The following is a 21,294-nucleotide window of genomic DNA, read 5'->3' on the forward strand; positions in this document are numbered from 1 at the left end:
GACACTACGATTAATCTGGTGCAGTTTATGTCTGTGTTTAAGTTTATTCTGTCTTAAGGATGTATTACACCAGCAGATTCTGCAGGCGATTGTTGGGAAAGAAGAGTTGCAATTGCCTGCTTGCTAGCGGAGGAGACCGCTGCTATTACATGCTGCTGGCAAATAACTATCCCTAAACTGTCTAGTTATTTGCCGGCAAGAGATTGTGATTAGATAGCAAGCTGAAAGATCACGGATTGCCTGAAGAAGGAGTGTTTGCCTATTCATCGCATAACCGGCAGCAGTAGTAGACTGCCAGATGATCACTGAAGAGCGGTACTATGAATGCTCTTTAGCGATCTGGCAGAAAATCTACCAGTGTAATACAGGCTTTACTTTTAGACAGAATTAGTAAATGTGGGTCAGAGTATCCATTTAGTGTTGCCAGTATTCAAACTCAAACCTGTTACAATTTGTACTTTCAAGATTTGTTTTTAATAGAACAATTAAGTTATTACATGAGGCAAGAACTAATTTTTTTTTAATTCTGGGTGTGGTTCAGTGTTTACTGTCTGATTACTAGAAGATTTTAAGATGTCTAAATACTTTAACGCAGTCAATGTCTAGATCAGACAAAATGTCATTGCCTTGCTAGTATAATAAAGTTGTTGGCGTAAATGTTGTCGGAAGTCTGCTCCAGTCAGGAATTGGAGTAGATTTAAAGGGGTTAACCGGGCTTTTACTATTGATGACCTATCCCCACAATAGCAATAAACAAATGTAGAAGCAGCACCACACGGTCCTTTCTGGTGTATTCTTATAGATGCAACAGCCTCACCAATGGCCCTGGATGGCCGGAACATATAGATGAATACAAGCGGTATCAGCAGCATCTCACATCATCAACTTTATTGAGACTTCAAAGCAACGATAAACAACCTTTGTCAAGCCTGTTCACACTGTATTACATCCACATATTTATGTTAAAAACAAGTGCGCCACCCCCATACAGATTATTCAATTACAAGGTACTGGTACGATCCGACCAATGAATATACACCCTTTTCTAAACCCTCTTTAGCCTAATCTGCATTCATGTCTCACCTGAATGTCATCCAATCACACTGCAAGCGCAACCGATCACCACATGATGTCCGACACTGCTGAATAATCTATCCATATATGTATTCAATTGTGTAGATCATAGCATCAATTAGACCGTTCGGCGTTCCTCACTTCTATGGGCGCACAGCTGTCCAAACATCTACGTCATGGTCCATGTTACCTCTGATGCGCCCGTGGGTACACCTCTCAGAATCCTCTTGCTCCGTCCTCTGCTACCGTCGACGTCATCAGGCCGTGACAGGCGCACCCGGTTACATCACAACGCCGACGCGCAATATACCAGCCGATCCTCAACCTCCGCCATTTAGATGTTAGCGTAGGTGGGGGCCACATTGGACCCCATGGCCACCCCACGCTTCTGCTGGTAGAAGGTGTCACCAAAGAGGAAAAAATCTATTAAAGTTTTTGTGCAATAGATAGTGTAGGATATTTAAGAAGGGGGGGTGACAAAAATAAGATTCTGAGGAGAAAAGAACTCAAATGGATACATACTTTGAAGTCACTTCAGCCTTATGGATTAAACATTGAGTTCAATGTCTCCACCATTGATTGAAATGTTGTTGTGCAATGTCTTTGTGGGTGTACAATTTTGTATATTGTTTTTGCATACAGTGGCCTTTTTTCCCCCATCCATGATTGTCTGAGGGGGGGGGGGGGGTGTATGGCAATTCTGTCTTGCTGGGACAGCGGAGCAGATGATTATGCTCGCACTTATTTTGGGCGGAACAGAATTATCACACATGTTAGGCTATACACAAATGAATATATATATATATATAGTGTCTCCCGATTGGGGATATTGTGACATATAGCGTGACCTGATCGCACTTGTGGGTCTGACATAGCTGAATTATACGGAATAATTATTTGGGTAGTTTGGCATCTATGTCCCTCATCTATACAGTTGCAAGAAAAAGTATGTGAACCCTTTGGAATGATATGGATTTCTGCACAAATTGGTCATAAAATGTGATCTGATCTTCATCTAAGTCACAACAATAGACAATCACAGTCTGCTTAAACTAATAACACACAAATAATTAAATGTTACCATGTTTTTATTGAACACCCCATGTAAACATTCACAGTGCAGGTGGAAAAAGTATGTGAACCCTTGGATTTAATAACTGGTTGAACCTCCTTTGGCAGCAATAACTTCAACCAAACTTTTCCTGTAGTTGCAGATCAGACGTGCACAACGGTCAGGAGTAATTCTTGACTATTACTCTTTACAGAACTGTTTCAGTTCAGCAATATTCTTGGGATGTCTGGTGGGAATTGCTTTCTTGAGGTCATGCCACAGCATCTCAATCGGGTTGAGGTCAGGACTCTGACTGGGCCACTCCAGAAGGCGCATTTTCTTCTGTTTAAGTCATTCTGTTGTTGATTTACTTCTATGCTTTGGGTCGTTGTCCTGTTGCAACACCCATCTTCTGTTGAGCTTCAGCTGGTGAACAGATGGCCTTAAGTTCTCCTGCAAAATGTCTTGATAAACTTTTCATTTTTCCTTCGATGATAGTAATCCGTCCAGGCCCAAACCATGATGCCCCCACCACCATACTTCACAGTTGGGATGAGGTTTTGATGCTGGTGTGCTGTGCCTCTTTCTCCACACATAGTGTTGTGTTTCTTCCAAACAACTCAACTTTGGTTTCATCTGTCCACAGAATATTTTGCCAGTACTGCTGTGGAACATCCAGGTGCTCTTATGCAAACTGTAAACGTGCAGCAATGTTTTTTTTGGACAGCAGTGGCTTCCTCTGTGGTATCCTCCCCTGAAATCCATTCTTGTTTAGTGTTTTACGTATCGTAGATTCGCTAACAGGGATGTTAGCATATGCCACAGACTTTTGTAAGTCTTTAGCTGACACTCTAGGATTCTTCTTCACCTCATTGAGCAGTCTGCGCTGTGCTCTTGCAGTCATCTTTACAGGACGGACACTCCTAGGGAGAATAGCAGCAGTGCTGTACTTTCTTCTTTTATAGACAATTTGTCTTACCGTGGACTGATGAACAGCAAGGCTTTTGGAGATACTTTTATAACCCTTTCCAGCTTCATGCAAGTCAACAATTCTTAATCGTAGGTCTTCTGAGAGCTCTTTTGTGCGAGGCATCATTCACATCAGGCAATGCTTCTTGTGAAAAGCAAACCCAGAACTGGTGTGTGTTTTTTATAGGGCAGGGCAGCTGTAACCAACACCTCCAATCTCATCTCAGTGATTGGACTCCAGTTGGCTGACACCTCACTCCAATTAGCTCTTGGAGATGTCATTAGTCTAGGGGTTCACATACTTTTTCCACCTGCACTGTGAATGTTTACATGGTGTGTTCAATAAAAACATAGTAACATTTAATTCTTTGTGTGTTATTAGTTTAGGCAGACTGTGATTGTCTATTGTTGTGACTTAGATGAAGATCAGGTCACATTTTATGACCAATTTCTGCAGAAATCCATATAATTCCAAAGGGTTCACATACTTTTTCTTGCAACTGTATACTGCAGTGTGGATCGCTACAACATTGGGGTGTATATACACTGCTCAAAAAAATAAAGGGAACACAAAAATAACACATCCTAGATCTGAGTTAATTAAATATTGTTCTGAAATACTTTGTTCTTTACATAGTTGAAAGTGCTGACAACAAAATCACACAAAAATTAAAAAATGGAAATCAAATTTTTCAACCCATGGAGGTCTGGATTTGGAGTCACACTCAAAATTAAAGTGGAAAAGCACACTACAGGCTGATCCAACTTTGATGTAATGTCCTTAAAACAAGTCAAAATGAGGCTCAGTGGTGTGTGTGGCCTCCACGTGCCTGTATGACCTCCCTACAAAGCCTGTGCAGGCTCCTGATGAAGTGGCGGACGGTCTCCTGAGGGATCTCCTCCCAAACCTGGACTAAAGCATCTGCCAACTCCTGGATAGTCTGTGGTGCAACGTGACGTTGGTGGATAGAGCGAGACATGATGTCCCAGATGTGCTCAATTGGATTCAGGTCTGGGGAACGGGCGGGCCAGTCCATAGCATCAATGCCTTAGTCTTGCAGGAACTGCTGACACACTTCAGCTACATGAGGTCTAGCATTGTCTTGCATTAGGAGGAACCCAGGGCCAACCACACCAGCATATGGTCTCACAAGGGGTCTGAGGATCTCATCTCGGTACCTAATGGTAGTCATGCTACCTCTGGCGAGCACATGGAGGGCTGTGCGACCCTCCAAAGAAATGCCACCCCACACCATTACTGACCCAATGCCAAACCGGTCATGCTGGAGGATGTTGCAGGCAGCAGAACGTTCTCCACGGCGTCTCCAGACTCTGTCACATTTGCTCAGTGTGAACCTGCTTTCATCTGTGAAGAGCACAGGGCGCCAGTGGCGAATTTGCCAATATTGGTGTTCTCTGGCAAATGCCAAACGTCCTGCACGGTGTTGGGCTGTAAGCACAACCCCCACCTGTGGGCGTCGAGCCTTCATATCACCCTCATGGAGTCTGTTTCTGACCGTTTGAGCAGACACATGCACATTTGTGGCCTGCTGGAGGTCATTTTGCAGGGCTCTGGCAGTGCTCCTCCTGTTCCTCCTTGCACAAAGGCGGAGGTAGCGGTCCTGCTGCTGGGTTGTTGCCCTCCTACGGCCTCCTCCACATCTCCTGATGTACTGGCCTGTCTCCTGGTAGCGCCTCCATGCTCTGGACACTACGCTGACAAACACAGCAAACCTTCTTGCCACAGCTCGCATTGATGTGCCATCCTGGATAAGCTGCACTACCTGAGCCACTTGTGTGGGTTGTAGACTCCGTCTCATGCTACCACTAGAGTGAAAGCACCGCCAGCATTCAAAAGTGACCAAAACATCAGCCAGGAAGCATAGGAACTGAGAAGTGGTCTGAGGTTACCACCTGCAGAACCACTCCTTTATTGGGGGTGTCTTGCTAATTGCCTATAATTTCCACCTGTTGTCCATCCCATTTGCACAACAGCATGTGAAATTGATTGTCACTTGTGTTGCTTCCTAAGTGGACAGTTTGATTTCACAGAAGTGTGATTGACTTGGAGTTACATTGGGTTGTTTAAGTGTTCCCTTTATTTTTTTGAGCAGTGTATATATCTGATTGGAGTATGTTATTGGGGCATCTGTGGATACCTCTGATGGCGTTGTGGGTTGCCATGGTAACCTCAGGCCGCCCTCTGTGAGGTCAGATGGTTGCGCGTCGGCGTTGTGATGATGTAACCGTGTGCGCCTGTCGCGGCCCGATGACGTCGACGGTAGCAGAGGACAGAGCAAGAGGATTCTGAGAGGTGGACCCACGGGCGCATCAGAGGTAACATGGACCATGACGTAGATGTTTGGACAGCTGTGCGCACATAGTAGTGAGGAACGCCGAACAGTCTAATTGATGCCATGATCTACACAATGGAATACATATATGCATATATTATTCAGCAGTGTCGGACGTCATGTGACGATCGGTTGGGCTTGCAGTGTGATTGGATGACATTCAGGTGAGACATGAATGCAGATTAGGCTTATGAGGGTTTTGAAAAAGGTGTATATTCATTGGACTGATCGTACCAGTACCTTGTAATTGGATAATCTGTATGGGGGTGGCGCACTTGTTTTTAACATAAATATGTGGATGTAATACAATGTGAACAGGCTTGACAAAGGCTGTTTATCATTGCTTTGAAGTCTCAATAAAGTCGATGAAGTGAGATGCTACTGATACCGCTTGTATTCATCTATCCTCACAATAGGTCATCGATATCAGATCTACAGTGGTCCGACACTCGGCACCCCTGCTGATTAGCTGTATGAGGAGACAGTGCATACGTGCCATCTCCTCTCTCAAAGACCAGGGCCGCAGCAGCGGACAGGAAGAGAGAAGGGAGACGGCACGTGCACACCGTCTCCTCATATAGCTGATCGGCGGGGGTGCCGATTGTCGGACCCCCTCCAATCTGAGGATAGGTCATCAATAGTAAAAGCCCGGACAACCCCTTTAATTCCCGGATCAGGGACTGCTAAAAAACGTAAACCAACTGAATATTTAGGTTTGCACTAAAGATATTAGATTTGTGAAGGCAATGGAAAAATACATTAGCACATCTGGCAGCTTGTTTAACTAAACATTGGCTATATGTATAACCTGCCAAGATAATCTGTCTCAAATCCCTGGCTCAGATAGTCATTTTTCTGATGTGGTTTTAACAGGATTTAGCCGGTAACACATTCTAATGCATAATCCTTCCCTGCAGGTCACCTGTACAAATCCTTTTCAAGCAAAAGACTTCACGGCAAGATTTCACTCCTGAGAGGTCTGTTTTAGTAACTACTTGTATTCCCCATAAAATGGTTCCGAAGCATTTTTTCTTAGAACTCTGCATTGTATCATTGCTCTAAATTATTCCTCCTGCGTTATCATACCCCTCGTCAATAGGGTGAATATCTACACAATCTGACAGTATCCAATCAGTGCTGTCAATGTCTAGGAACGTGCCCCACAGAGAAGGAAGATGTTCACATCCATTTGTCAATTTATTCCTACATTTCGCAGAGGGATAATGGAGGGATGGCATACCTGCACATTACACCTACAGGAGTTTTAACGACATCCCATTCTAAATCCATAGGCATTAATATGGAAATGGTCCCCCCTTTGCAGCTAAGGCTGGAGCTACACAGCGATCTTGGCTGCAACACCGATTGAGCAACCAAAGATCTATGTGTACCAGTGCAACCATTGAAACTTCGAAACTCAGTGGGGGTCACAGAGTAACTTGCAAGTTGGTACGACCCCAGTATTGCAAAATTATTCAATACCGCTGGATTTTTCGTGAGGGTCATGGTAACTTGCTAGTTGCACTGTGACCCCATTTAATTCATTGGCTCCACTGTTACATGGCAATCTTTGGTCTTGCAATGGGTGACCATAATGCAGCTTTAGGCCTCATGCACACGACTGTGTCCATTAAGTGGTCCACAAATTGCGGATCTGCAAAACATGGATACCAGCCACGTGCATTCTGCATTTTGCAAAACAAAACGTCGATAGAGCAGACCTATACTTATCTGTGATATGGACAAGAATAGGATTTTTATTTTTTATTTTTTTGCGGGACCACGGAACGGACGTGCAGATGCAGACAGCACACAGAGTGCTGTCCGCATCTTTTGTGGCCCCACTAAAGTGAAAGGGTCCACAACCGAACAGCTAAAAAAATGCAGCTCAGATGCAAACCCAAACCAAGGCCGTGTGCATGAGGCCTTACATTATTTCATCCGATGCTCGATTCTGTGCTTGGTGATGTAAAGCTTGCTTGCAGCTGCCCAGCCATAAAAACCAATGTCATGAAATTCTCGGCGCACAGTTTTTGTGCTGATGTTAATGCCAGAGGAGGAATGCTGCAGTTATTGAGTCGGGCAGAGCATTAGTGACTTTTATAACTATGCGCCTCAGCACTCAGCCACCACATTCTGTAGCTTTACGTGGTCTACCACTTCATGGCTGAATTGCTGGGGTAACTAAATGCTTCCACTTTGCAAAATACCACTCACAGTTGATGGTGGAATATTGTAAGATTTTCATGAATTGACTTGTTGCAACAGTGGCATCATATTACAGGACCACAATAGGATTCAGGGAGCTCTTTAGAACGACCCATTCTTTCACAAATGTGAAGTAGTATCTGTTCTTTATACTTTCTCCTTTCATGATCCACAATTGCTTTTGGATAAAAAAAAAACCTGCATCTAAAAACCTAGATATGTGGAAGCACCCTAAGGATAAGTTCACACAGAGTTTTTTGGAGGAGGTTTTAAGACAGATTTTCCAGCAGGTTTTTCAGTCAAATCCAGAAGCTATTGGGAAAAACCTACTCTGTGATAGGTTTTCCCCATAACTGTGACTTTATTAAAACCAAATAGGCCTGGTTATTAACGCTAACATCCATCCACCGGCCTTATCTCTGCTCTCCTGCCTTGCACCCTACTGTTCATCCACCCAACATCAAGGCACCCCAGCTACCACAAGGCAGGAACTCCAAGCCCAGGTTGTGCACCTTCACTCACTGCACGTGTTGACCAGGGAACGCTAGAGGGAAGAGGGATTAGCCACCCTCATTGCCACTGCCACCACTCTCATCCTTTCCAGATACAGCCACCGCACCTCCCTTGCGGCCCAGCAACTGCAAATCTTTACCTAAACAGTCATTTCAGGAGAGCTGTCAGGTTTTAAGTTTTGTTTTTATTCTCACCTGGAGATGTGAAGAACATAAAAATAAGGTTTACTATAAAATACACTGTAACGGATCTCCTGGCACCCCAACCAGGTACCTCCGTCGATGGATGCTCCTAGCACTTCCCGAGGACTCCAAGCACTCCACTTGACACCATAACCGCCACAGACCCCACGAACCGCCGAAGCTTGGTTGAGGTCTCACCGTCTCTTACCCACCCTGGGCCTACGACAAGGCTCCAGGCTCCAGTGGGTGAACCTCTCCTAAATCCAGAAAGCAGGAACAGCTCTTACAAGAGCTAGTAGTTATAGCCAGGGGAGTATAGAAAATCTTCAGTGTATAGCAATCCCCAGTGTCGATTAGTTACCCAAACACCAGCCTCAACATGATGAAGGGTAAAACAGGAACTCTTTATTGAACACACAAGCATTGACTTATACACATTTTCCAACAAGGTTACCACCCACAGGGTTTTGTAAAAGCAAACAATAAACACGTACAATACAGTAAAACACTCCCACACAAAATCCTCCCCTCTGCCTGTGATACAATTACCTTACACAATGGGTTGATGTAATCATCACAGGCAGGAGAATGCACAATGTCTTCTGTCCTGGAGACAACAGAGGAGTAATTCAATTATCTCTCAGGACAAAGGGAAATCGCCAATACACCCGTGGAGACAATAGGACAGACATCACTACTCAAATATACAATGTCCCACCCTTTACAGTACACATAGACATTTAACATATCCCAAAATGGCACGAATTAGACCAGGGGTTCAAAAGTTTAGCATGGGCTGATGAGAGGGACCATAATCCTGGGGCAAGAGGCTGGCAAACAGGCCCCTCCAAAACCCAGTGGCGAGGTTGGTTTCGCCACATACACTTTAAGTTGTTTTTTTTTTCTTGTGCATATTTGTGCAACAAATGAGATGTTTTAAAGCAGAACAAAAAAAAAGGATTCTTACATGCAATGGTGATAGACATACCTGGCCATATATCTGACCAGATTACATTCAGTCCTGAATATGTTCTTATTTGTAAAACGTGTCTTTATTCCGTATTCCATGATAGATGTGCTGGTGGTGGCCCTGGCTGCGCTGACACTTCATGCAGTATGACAGAGGATGGGCCTGCAGTGTGAGCAGTGTGTGACATTGCAAGCCACCTGCCCTGCTGCGCTCTCTTACTATCTACTTTCATAGTGAGAGCGCAGCAGGGCCGGCAGTCTGCAGAGCAAAGTGTCAGACAGCAGGGAGGCTCTGTGTGAACAGTGAGGCTGGGTGCAGCCGGCCCACTGCACAGTAAAAGGCAAGCGGCCCACTGGGAATCTTCCCGGTGGAGTGAATGGCCAATTCGCCCCTAAACGCTTTCTAGAAGAACAGTACATTGCTGCTGCAATATGACAAGTAGCACACTGCTTCTGGCAGGTATTAGCAGAATCAGCCTACAAGTTTGGTAACTTAAAGTGGTTTACTGATCCAGTATGAGATCGGTGGCAGTCAGACATCTGGGGCCTCCTCGCAGCTTACCAAGCACAGCATTGTCCATTGGATAGCGGCTGTGCTTGGTATTGCAGCTCAGCCTCATTCACTTGAGCTGGAATCAGCTACTCCTAGGGCAGATGATTGATGAATGCAAGTCACTGGCCTAGAAAGAGGCCATGGCCTCTTAAAAACAGCTGATCTCCGGTGCTGTCCTGGCTGATCTGGTATTGATGACCTATCTTGACGAGATGGAGAGATGGAGCGAGGTTGGCTGTCAATCAAGAGGAGCGGGGCGGGCTGGAGGGACGCGGTGGGCAGCAGAAATAGTGAGTAGACGGAGCCTCTAGGTGCTGAAAAGACGCCCCCATAGCACCTAGAGGCTCATTTGCATATCAATAAAAAGTATGTTTTTAAGCTTAACGGCAGCAGACAAAGGTGATACAAGAGCACTGTTAGGTAGTGCAGACACTAGCAGATCGCTAGTGTCAGTCAGCAAAAAATCCTCAAAATCTGGTGGTAGAAACCCTTTAACAGTCTGTAACGGCCAATATGGACTAAAATGTATATAAACCATCCAAAAAAAGACTGTTCACCTGATAATTATGTGAAACCATCAACCTACTTTTATCTAATGTGTATGGCCACTAGGGTTGGGTGAATCTGCTTTGGATTGCTGTAGCCGAACCTGATTCTATTAATTAAAAACTTTAAGAATATGGGCTGTGTTCTACTGTAAAATGTAATGCCTCCGTGGAGTTCTTTCCGAAGTTTCAGCAAATATTGCGAGACTTATTTTGTCTCGCCTCTATCACTCAGTTTGTTTATTCCCATAAATTACTGTATAAAAATACCAAGTTAAACTCAAATGTATGTAAATAAAAGAACTGACACGTGATCGCAATATTTCCTGAAACTTTGGAAAGACCTCGGCGGAGGCCATACATTTTACAGTAGGACAGAGCCCATATTCTTAATGTAGTATTTAAAAGAATCGGGTTCAGATTTGCTCAACCCTAATGGCCACACATGCTACATTCTCACTGAAAAAAAGTTTTTAAAAGTTGGTGGCCATAAAAAAAGAAAAATAAATTAATAAATATATAAATAAATCTTGAATATCAGATTAGTGGGAGTCCAAATCACACCCACCGATCAGGTGCTTGAAAGGAGCAGCAGTCCTCTTCATTGTTTACATGGGCCTGTCTACTACCCAACATGCCAGCTACTCGAAGTGGTGAAGCTGCAATATCCTGCCCTGCTGGTACAAATTAGATGGCAAGCAGGTAGATGGCCAATGTAAATAATGCACCACAGCCCCAAACAGCTGATTGTCGGGATTTCCGAGAGTCAGACACCAAATGATCTGATATTAATGCCCTATCCTAATGAATGGCCATCAACCTATCTTGAGGATAGGTCATCAATATAAAACCCCTGCACAACCCCTATAATGCATTGGAAACCCAACATATGGCCTTAATCAAATGGAGACTTTTCTGAAACAAAATAATTGCAATGCCTTCTTCAGTATGTTAGAAACACATCTGCCGAAACTTAGGACCATTTACAGTCGTCAAACTGATAATAAATCAAAGAAACGGCAGGAAAAAAGAAATAAAAAATTCTACTTTTACTGCATGTGCCTGTCAGAAGACTACAGGCTGCCATAACTCAACGTTCTCTGTTAGATACAGACTGCCGTAGTAAAGGCTGGGTTTGTTGAAGGGGATTTGAAGTCAAATGGACAACTCAAGGAAACATTCAGAATTTTAATTATATAAAATATCTATTCAGGGAGGATGAAATAAGCAAAATAATGTTCCCTGGGGGAAAGAAAGTAAATATTCAGGTAATTAGTTTAGCCTCCTGTTTTAATTCAACAAGAGAAAACACGTCAACATCTCCAGAGGGGACATGGAGCCTGAGAGAGAAGCAGTCTAATAAATTCTGATCTAGTGGGAAGCAAATGCTAAAGAGTTGACAGCTGCAGGAAAAGTGAAAGGTCCCTCCAAGCTAAAGGAGTGGAAGATTGCATTGGGGATTTTGGCCCCTTAAAAGAGCAAGGCCATTTTCACGCGGGCATTTTGGAAACATGAAAGAATGATAACAGAAAATAACCACATGGTCCATCCAGTCTACCGTTATATTGCTTCCCTTTACATTTTTTCTTGAGATAATTACCTAGGATAAACATAACTATGTTTAACTTAAAGGGGTTCTGCACTTTGTTTAAACTGATGATCTATCCTCTGGATAGATCATCAGCATCTAATCGGCAGGGTCCGACACCCGGGACCCCCACCGATCAGCTGTTTGAGAAGGCAGCGGCGCTCCAGCAGCGCCGCGGCCTTCTCACTGTTTACCGCCGGCCGAGTGAAGTCATGACTAGTATCACTGGCCTGGGTGGAGCTAAGCTCCATTCAAGGGAACGGAGCTTAGCCACGCCCAGGCCAGTGATATTAATCGGTCAGCGGTAAACAGCGAGAAGGCCGCGGCGCTGTTGGAGTGCTGCTGCCTTCTCAAACAGCTGATCTGTGGTTGGACTCCCGGGTGTCGGACCCCCGCCGATCAGATGCTGATGATCTATCCAGAGGATAGATCATCAGTTTAAAAAAATCTGCAGAACCCCTTTGACTCAGGCTGTTGTCAGATATAGGTTTCTTTTGGTATTTTTGTTGTGTTTATTGTTGCATTTTTAGGCAAAAAACAGCAGCTCCAGATGTTGTCTTTGGAAAATATTGAGGGTACATTTACATGACAGTGGGAAAAAAGAAAAATAAATAAAAAAAGACAGACATTAAAAACTTATAAACTGTCAGTTTTTTATGGCCATTTAGTATCCTTGCGTCTATCCATTTCCTGGACATCTATCAGTTTTTAATGGCCATTAAAAAAATAAAATAAAAAATGGAATGGATTTCTTTGGCTTATTTTTTTTTAAACTCCTGTAGTGCCCCAAGTATATATTAAGCCACCCCCCCCACAATGTCCTTAGTATATATAATGGCCCCCATAGTGCCCCCAGTATATATTATTCCCCCCCAGTGCACTCTGTAGATCTAATGCTTTCCATAGTGCCCTCAGTATATATAATGAAGCCCCGTTGTGCCCTCAGTATATATAGTGCCACCCCCACCCCCGGTTTACACAAATACTCACCTCACCGCAGGCATCTTGATGCTACCAGCAGCATGATCTCACAGAGTCCTGCTGCCGCCAGTGCAGAGAAAGTGTTCCTGCTCATGCCTGTGGTGAGCCGAGTATTTTTTTCATAGTGTACCCATTTTTAATGGCCGTTAGATGGTGCACTTCTGTCTAGATGACTTAAAAACAGTCCCATTGATTTCAATGGGGTCCATCTGGCCATCAAAACGGGCAAAAATAAAACATGTAATTTTTCACTGACCATTAAAGAAAAAACGGCCATGTAAATAGCCCCATAGACTGCAATGGATCTAAAAACAGCTATCACACAGCCGGTTTTCCATTATTGTGTGAATGAGGCCTAAATGCAGGACAAACAGGTGCTTTTTTGTAGTGCAGTTTTTTAACTGTTGAGGTGTGTTTTTGGTCAGTGGCTTTTCTTTTTTTTTTCACAAAGCATGCTCTAGTCCCTCATTGCCGGTATTTTTTTACCCCCTGTAGACCTCCATTATAGCTTAAAAAAAACACATGAGCAAAAAAAAATTCAAAAACGCTGATCGAGTCAGGCATTCTGTGAGGCCTTTATTTTGGCCCAAAAAGGGACAAAATGCTGTGGAGGAGAAGAGGAGCCCTCACTGTAGATTTTCAAACTACATTTGCTGAAATTTTGTCGCAAGCATAAAGCATTCTTTCAATAAAATATTATATTATCTGGATCTATTCTGTTTCTGCAAAAAGAAAGAAAATGTCCTATATCCGTGGAAGAAGGATCCTTTAGTTCAGAGATGCCCAACCTGGGCCCTCCAGCTGTTCCAAAACTACAACTCCCAGCATGCCTGGATAGTCTACAGCTATTAGGGCATGCTGGGAGTTGTAGTTTAGCAAGAGCTGGAGGGCCACAGGTTGGGCATTCCTAGTTTAGTTAATACTTACTCTTGCTCTGCCGATGTTGCCATCTCTGCTGCGCTCACACAAGGTGTGGAATCTTCTCCTCAGGTTCTAACTTGATGTATAACCTTCTCTTTCTGTTCAGCTGCATTTACTATTGTGCAGAGCACACATCCAGTCAGGAGTGAGCGGAAGAACTCGCAGCTTGTTAGAGCGCAGCAGATATGGCGCCATCTGTGGAATGATGGATAGGGAGGTACTAACCAAACAATCCACAGGACAAAAAAAATAAAAAAATAAAAGTAACTTTTGTAATTTATTTTCGGTTTCAAAAATGTTGTAGTGAGGTAATCTGTTCTCCATTAGAATGGTGCCCCCTGGTGTTTAAATCGTTATAGCAATGTGTACGTCCACCTACTGAGGTGGTTGCACATGCTCAGTTCTATCCTTTAACTGCCAGCAGCCATATCTACTGCTAGAAGCTGTAACATAGGGAGAAACTGCAGCAGAAAAGGCTTGCCCCCCGAGTTGTCAGCCTGAAGAGAATCTAGCACAGCAATTAGAGAAAATGGGAGGCGCTCTGGATCCATGTGAGGTAAAGGGCTGTTTCTAGCGATTGCCATGTACTGTATTGTCTGAATTTGAGTTTTTACATCAACCATGGCATAACCCTTTTAAGCACCCCAAAGTGCATAATCTTAACCGCCTCCGGACCGCCTAACGCGGGATCGCGTTCCGGAGGCGGCAACCCTGCGCAGAGTCACGCATATATGCGTTATCTCGCGAGACGCGAGATTTCCTGTGAACGCGCGCACACAGGCGCGCGCGTTCACAGGATCGGAAGGTAAGCGAGTGGATCTCCAGCCTGCCAGCGGCGATCGTTCGCTGGCAGGCTGGAGATGCGATTTTTTTAACCCCTAACAGGTATATTAGACGCTGTTTTGATAACAGCGTCTAATATACCTGCTACCTGGTCCTCTGGTGGTCCCTTTTGTTTGGATCGACCACCAGAGGACACAGGCAGCTCAGTAATATGTAGCACCAAACACCACTACACTACACCCCCCCCCCTGTCACTTATTAACCCCTGATCACCCCCCTGTCATTGATCACCCCCCTGTCATGCTCCATTCAGATGTCCGTATGTTTTTTACGGATCCACGGATACATGGATCGGATCCGCAAAACACATACGGACATCTGAATGGAGCCTTACAGGGGGGTGATCAATGACAGGGGGGTGATCACCCCATATAGACTCCCTGATCACCCCCCTGTAAGGCTCCATTCAGACATTTTTTTGGCACAAGTTAGCAGAATTATATATTTTTTTCTTAAAGTCTCATATTCCACTAACTTGTGTCCAAAAATAAAATCTCACATGAACTCACCATACCCCTCACGGAATCCAAATGCGTAAAAATTTTTAGACATTTATATTCCAGACTTCTTCTCACGCTTTAGGGCCCCTAGAATGCCAGGGCAGTATAAATACCCCACATGTGACCCCATTTCGGAAAGAAGACACCCCAAGTTATTTCGTGAGGGGCATATTGAGTCCATGAAAGATTGAAATTTTTGTCCCAAGTTAGCGGAAAGGGAGACTTTGAGAAAAAAAATATAAAATCAATTTCCGCTAACTTGTGCCAAAAAAATAAATAAAAAAATTCTATGAACTCGCCATGCCCCTCAATGAATACCTTGGGGTGTCTTCTTTCCAAAATGGGGTCACATGTGGGGTATTTATACTGCCCTGGCATTTTAGGGGCCCTAAATCGTGAGAAGAAGTCTGGGATCCAAATGTCTAAAAATGCCCTCATAAAAGGAATGTGGGCCCCTTTGCGCATCTAGGCTGCAAAAAAGTGTCACATATCTGGTATTGCCGTACTCAGGAGAAGTTGGGCGATGTGTTTTGGCGTGTCATTTTACATATACCCATGCTGGGTGAGATAAATATCTTGGTTAAATGCCAACTTTGTATTAAAAAAAAAAAAAAGGGAAAGTTGTCTTTTGCCGAGATATTTCTCTCACCCAGCATGAGTATATGTAAAAAGACACCCCAAAACACATTGCCCAACTTCTCCTGAATACGGCGATACCACATGTGTGACACTTTTTTGCAGCCTAGGTGGGCAAAGGTGCCCACATTCCAAAGAGCACCTTTAAGATTTCACAGGTCATTTACCTACTTACCACACATTAGGGCCCCTAGAATGCCAGGGCAGTATAACTACCCCACAAGTGACCCCATTTTGGAAAGAAGACACCCCAAGGTATTTCGTGATGGGCATAGTGAGTTCATGGAAGTTTTTATTTTTTGTCACAAGTTAGTGGAATATGAGACTTTGTAAGAAAAAAATAAAATAAAAAAAATCATCATGTTACAAAAAATAAAAAAAGTTCTATGAACTCACTATGCCCATCAGCGAATACCTTAGGGTGTCTACTTTCCGAAATGGGGTCATTTGTGGGGTGTTTGTACTGTCTGGCCATTGTAGAACCTCAGGAAACATGACAGGTGCTCAGAAAGGCCTCATGCACACGGACGTTTTTTTTTTGCGGTCCGCAAAAACGGTTTCCGTTGATCCGTGTCCGTTTTTTCATCCGTGGGTCTTCCTTTATTTTTGGAGGATCCACGGACATGAAAAGTGAAAAAAAAAAAACAACTAAGTCAAGTTTGCATTGAAAATGATAGGAAAAACGGACACGGATCACGGACGACTATCTTGTGTGCCTCCGTGATTTTTCACGGACCTATTGACTTGAATGGGTCCGTGAACCATTGTCTGTGAAAAAAATAGGACAGGTCATATTTTTTTCACGGACAGGAAAAACGGATCACGGACGCGGAAGCCAAACTATGCATTTTCCGATTTTTCCACGGACCCATTGAAAGTCAATGGGTCTGCGAAAAAAACCGGAAAATGGAACAACGGCTGCACACAACGGTCGTGTGCATGAGGCCAAAGTCAGAGCTGCTTTAAAAAGCGGAAATTCACATTTTTGTACCATAGTTTGTAAACGCTATAACTTTTATCCAAACCATTTTTTTTTTACCCAAACTTTTTTTTTATCAAAGACATGTAGAACAATAAATTTAGAGAAAAATTTATATATGGATGTCTTTTTTTTGCAAAATTTTACAACTGAAAGTGAAAAATGTCATTTTTTTGCAAAAAAATCTTTAAATTTCGATTGTCAGTTTGAATGTCAGCAGCAATGAAATACCACCAAATGAAAGCTCTATTAGTGAGAAGAAAAGGAGGTAAAATTCATTTGGGTGGTAAGTTGCATGACCGAGCAATAAACGGTGAAAGTAGTGTAGTGCAGAAGTGTAAAAAGTGGCCTGGTCATTAAGGGTGTTTAAGCTATAGGGGGCTGAGGTGGTTAAGGTACCTGCACATGGTGCAGATTTGTTTGCAGATTTTTATGCTGTTTCTGGTGCCAATTTAATGCGTTTTTTCCGCGGATCTTGCCCTTCCATTGAAACGGGTGAAATTTGCACAAGAAAAAGGCAAAAACAATTGACATGCTGTGGATGTCAAAATCTGCATGGCAGGTCAATTTTCCACACTTAATTAAAAAGCAAAGTGTACATGAGATTTGTCTAATCTCATACACTTTGCTGGTATTGCATTAAAGTGCAGTTTTTCCGCACAGATATCCATGTGGAAAAACCGCACGTAGACCGCATCACGTGTAGGCAAGCGAATGATGCAGATTTATGCGCATTTTTTAGGTGCAGAAATTGACCTGTTGTGTGGAGTTTGCGCCTTTTGTAGAGTGGTTTTCCACCTCATAGGTTCCAATAGGTTTGTTTACATAAACAGAAAATCCGCAACAAAAACCCCCACACCAAAACCGCAATAAAAATAATGCAGATTTAATACCTTTTTGTGTGGTTTTGGTGCAGATGTCATGCAGATTTTTGTACATAAATCTGCACCGTGTGCAGGCACCCTAAGGTCACCTGCTCATGTTGTAGAATATCTGTACTTTTTCCACGTGAATTCCTTTGCAGAAAAACCATAGTGTATGTATTAGCAAAAAAATAAAAAATAAAAATTTGTTGCCTGTGCAAGTTATTCTAGTAACAACATTTAAGGGTTAAATGTGTACCTTAAAAAGGCTGCTGCAGAAAATTGAAGTGACTAAATAACCGGGGGGGGAAGAAGAGCTAGTCAGGTTAGATTGAGATAAATAGAGCGCTCAGCCATGCATCGCTGTAAAGCTGAACTGGCAGGAACCAGTAGTTGTGTCAATAGCCATGAGATGATTGGCTCCCAGGCACACACCCTCTCCACTCCCAGCGAGAAATCTAGAATTTTGTATGTTCTGCGTGGCATGTGCAAAAATGTAATCTCCACCATGTAGCCTGTCTAACAAGACGGAGAAAGTGAGAAAATACAAGGACTGAGGCCGTCCGGCTATATGGCGACATATTGCAGTGGTACTGATTGATTTTAACTATCAAATGACAGCTGCAGTCCAGAAGACTGCACACAACAGAGTATTCCTGTGTACCGCAGCTCAGACAGCTGCACCTGTACATACGTAGTCCAAACACCAAGGTATAACCAGCACGACAGGTAGTGCACAAAGCAAACTGTGTCCAGTAGATAGTATTTGTGTAAATTATATATATATATATATATATATATAAATTATTTTTTTAAATGCACTTATATAGCGCTACTTTATTCCGCAGAGCTTTACAGACATTAGCAACAAACTGTCCCCAATGGGGGTCACAATCTAAGGTCCCTATCAGTATGTCTTTGGAGTGTGGGAGGAAACCGGAGTACCCAGAGGAAACCCACGCAAACATGGGGAGAACATACAAACTCCATGCAGATGTTCTTGGTCGGATATATATATATATATATATATATATATATATATATATATATATATATTACACACACACATTTTATATATCAGTGTGCATATATAAAAGTCACGCGCATCTGAATTTGTTTTCTGAGTTTTCACCCTCTGACATCTAAATGTGAACCCAAGACAATGGGATTGTTCTTGCTTTACTTGCTTGTGGTCCGTCACTTGACTACACTTTGCATGCCAGACAAAACCAGCATGCCAACTCTCCTAAAACGTGGCTGGAATTAGAAATTCTAAACCCTATGAGTAAATAGGGAACATCTGTGAAAAGAGAAAAACACACGTCCTGCATATCACTGCATGCTTCATATACATATGTGTAAGTAAAATGATATGACCTCCATTAACAGGAGGAGTATTACTGATTGTTTTTCCTCTAGGCTACTACCATATGAGTAAGAATCATCCCGAATCCTTACAAGCTGTGCTTTAGCCTCCAGTGCTGCAAAGTAAAATAACTCACTTTGTGTATATTTGACTTGTGTCAATAGCAGTAAAAAAAATAAAATAGTACGTTCTCGAACATAAAACTTAGGTCCCAACAGCAAGACCTCTGGTACGTGATCTGTACAGACGTGATGCGTTGATATACGAGTCTGTAAAAGGCATGTGTATGTAAGCAAGCAACACAATTCCCAAAATTTCCCAAAAATCTTAACAGTGGTATAAAGATGCAGTACAAATAAAAAAAAAAAAAAAAAACAGGGAACCGCTTTCAGGAATACGAGACAATTATACTAATTTGAGACATTACCTGTATGGGTCAAACTTGGCATACTTCATCCATTCCAGTGGGTTACTTTCATAGGACTCCATGATATTCTGAACTTCCTCCACATTGACTTTATCACTGGAAAAGATCTCATGCAGAATCTGAATCAGCTCATCCAGGGTCTGTGGCTTCAGTACCTCTGTGTGATCCATACTACCCGTCTGAACTGAGGAGACCCTTACACGGAGATGCCTAGACCACCAGTAGATGCAGCTGCTTCACACTATCAACTGTGCGGAGCTGCAGCTTTTCTTGTGTATTTATGCACTCCAACTTGCAGAGGGTTGGACCAAGATTGGTAGGGGAGGCAGGAAGGTGGAGAGCCTTGTTTGTGTCTTTATCTGCCTCTTTATTGCTATGTGCTGATAACAAGGACAGAGTGATCAGCACAAAAACAGCATTTTCATGATAAGAAAGATTTTATTTCTTAGTTTCCCATCACTGTCATTAACAATAAGTTGTGATGACATCTCCGTCAGACACCATCAAAGCCTTGTGCATCCACACATAGCTGTATAGCTCCTGTCATGCTGAGCTTTAAAATAAGGGGATTGCAGGAAGGAGGGGGGAGGGGTAATAAAGTGCCAAAAAAAAAAAAAAGCAAGCTGCACTTGCTTTTTGGTGCTTTAGTGCTTCACACTAGCATTTTTGTTTTCCAGTATTGAGTTCCTTCACAGGAGTTCAATACCAGAAAAAAACTGATCAGTTTTATCCTAATGCATTCTTAATGGAGAGCAATCCGTTCAGTATACATCAGTTCAGTCCCTTTTACGTTTTTTGGACGGAGAAAATACTGCAGCATGCCTGCTGGAATCCTCTGCCGCAAGTGTGAAAGTACCCTAAAACATATTGACAATATTGTGAAAGGTATATTTTGCTACAATGATAAAAGATTGTGCACAATTATTGTATCTAATAGATACAGTCCTGATCAAAAGTTTAAGGCCACTTGAAAAATGGCAAAAAATCACATTTAGCATGGCTGGATCTTAACAAGGTTCCAAGTAGAGCTTCAACATGCAACAGGAAGAAATGGGAGTGAGACAAAACATTTTTTGAGCATTCAATTTATTGAAAACAATGAATAAACTGAAACAGGCTGTTTTTCAGCTGATCAAAAGTTTAGGACCACACCTCCAAAAAAAAACTAAACCCCCCCAAAACAGAAATCCAACTTCCAAACATGAACTCAGTAATGAGTAGCTCCGCCGTTATTGTTTATCACTTCAAAAATTCGTTTCGGCATGCTTGATGCAAGCGTTTCCATGAGGTGAGTGGGAACATTTCTCCAAGTGGTGAAGATGGCCGCACGAAGGCCATCTACTGTCTGGAACTGTTGTCCATTTTTGTAAGCTTCCCTTGCCATCCATCCCCAAAGGTTCTCAATTGGATTTAGATCAGGGGAACATACAGGATGGGCCAAAAGAGTGATGTTATTCTCCTGGAAGAAGTCCCTTGTCCTGCGGGCGTTGTGTACTGTAGAGTTATCCTGTTGAAAAACCCAGTCGTTACCACACAGACGAGGGCCCTCAGTCATGAGGAATGCTCTCTGCAACATCTGGACATAGCCAGCGGCCGTTTGACGCCCCTGCACTTCCTGAAGCTCCATTGTTTCACTGAAGGAAAAAGCACCCCAGACCATTATGGCGCCCCCTCCACTGTGGCGCGTAGAAAACATCTCAGGTGGGATCTGCTTGTCATGCCAGTAACGTTGGAAACCATCAGGACCATCAAGGTTAAATTTTTTCTCATCA

At 43.1% G+C, this 21,294-nt stretch overlaps 1 protein-coding gene across 1 annotated transcript in view; it reads right to left on the bottom strand.

Annotated features, from left to right (window-relative positions):
• CDO1 (cysteine dioxygenase type 1) overlaps positions 1-20,068 on the bottom strand; it is a 38,718-nt gene extending 18,650 nt beyond the window's left edge. Inside the window, exon 1 of the mRNA XM_040421653.1 lies at positions 19,523-20,068. Within this exon, the coding sequence (XP_040277587.1) occupies positions 19,523-19,692 (170 nt within the window). The 5' untranslated portion in view covers positions 19,693-20,068. The remainder of the gene's footprint in view (positions 1-19,522) is intronic.
• Positions 20,069-21,294: the final 1,226 nt, after the last annotated feature.

The sequence above is a fragment of the Bufo bufo genome, chromosome 2, assembly GCF_905171765.1.
Source record: "Bufo bufo chromosome 2, aBufBuf1.1, whole genome shotgun sequence".
NCBI classification, from domain to species: Eukaryota; Metazoa; Chordata; class Amphibia; order Anura; family Bufonidae; genus Bufo; species Bufo bufo.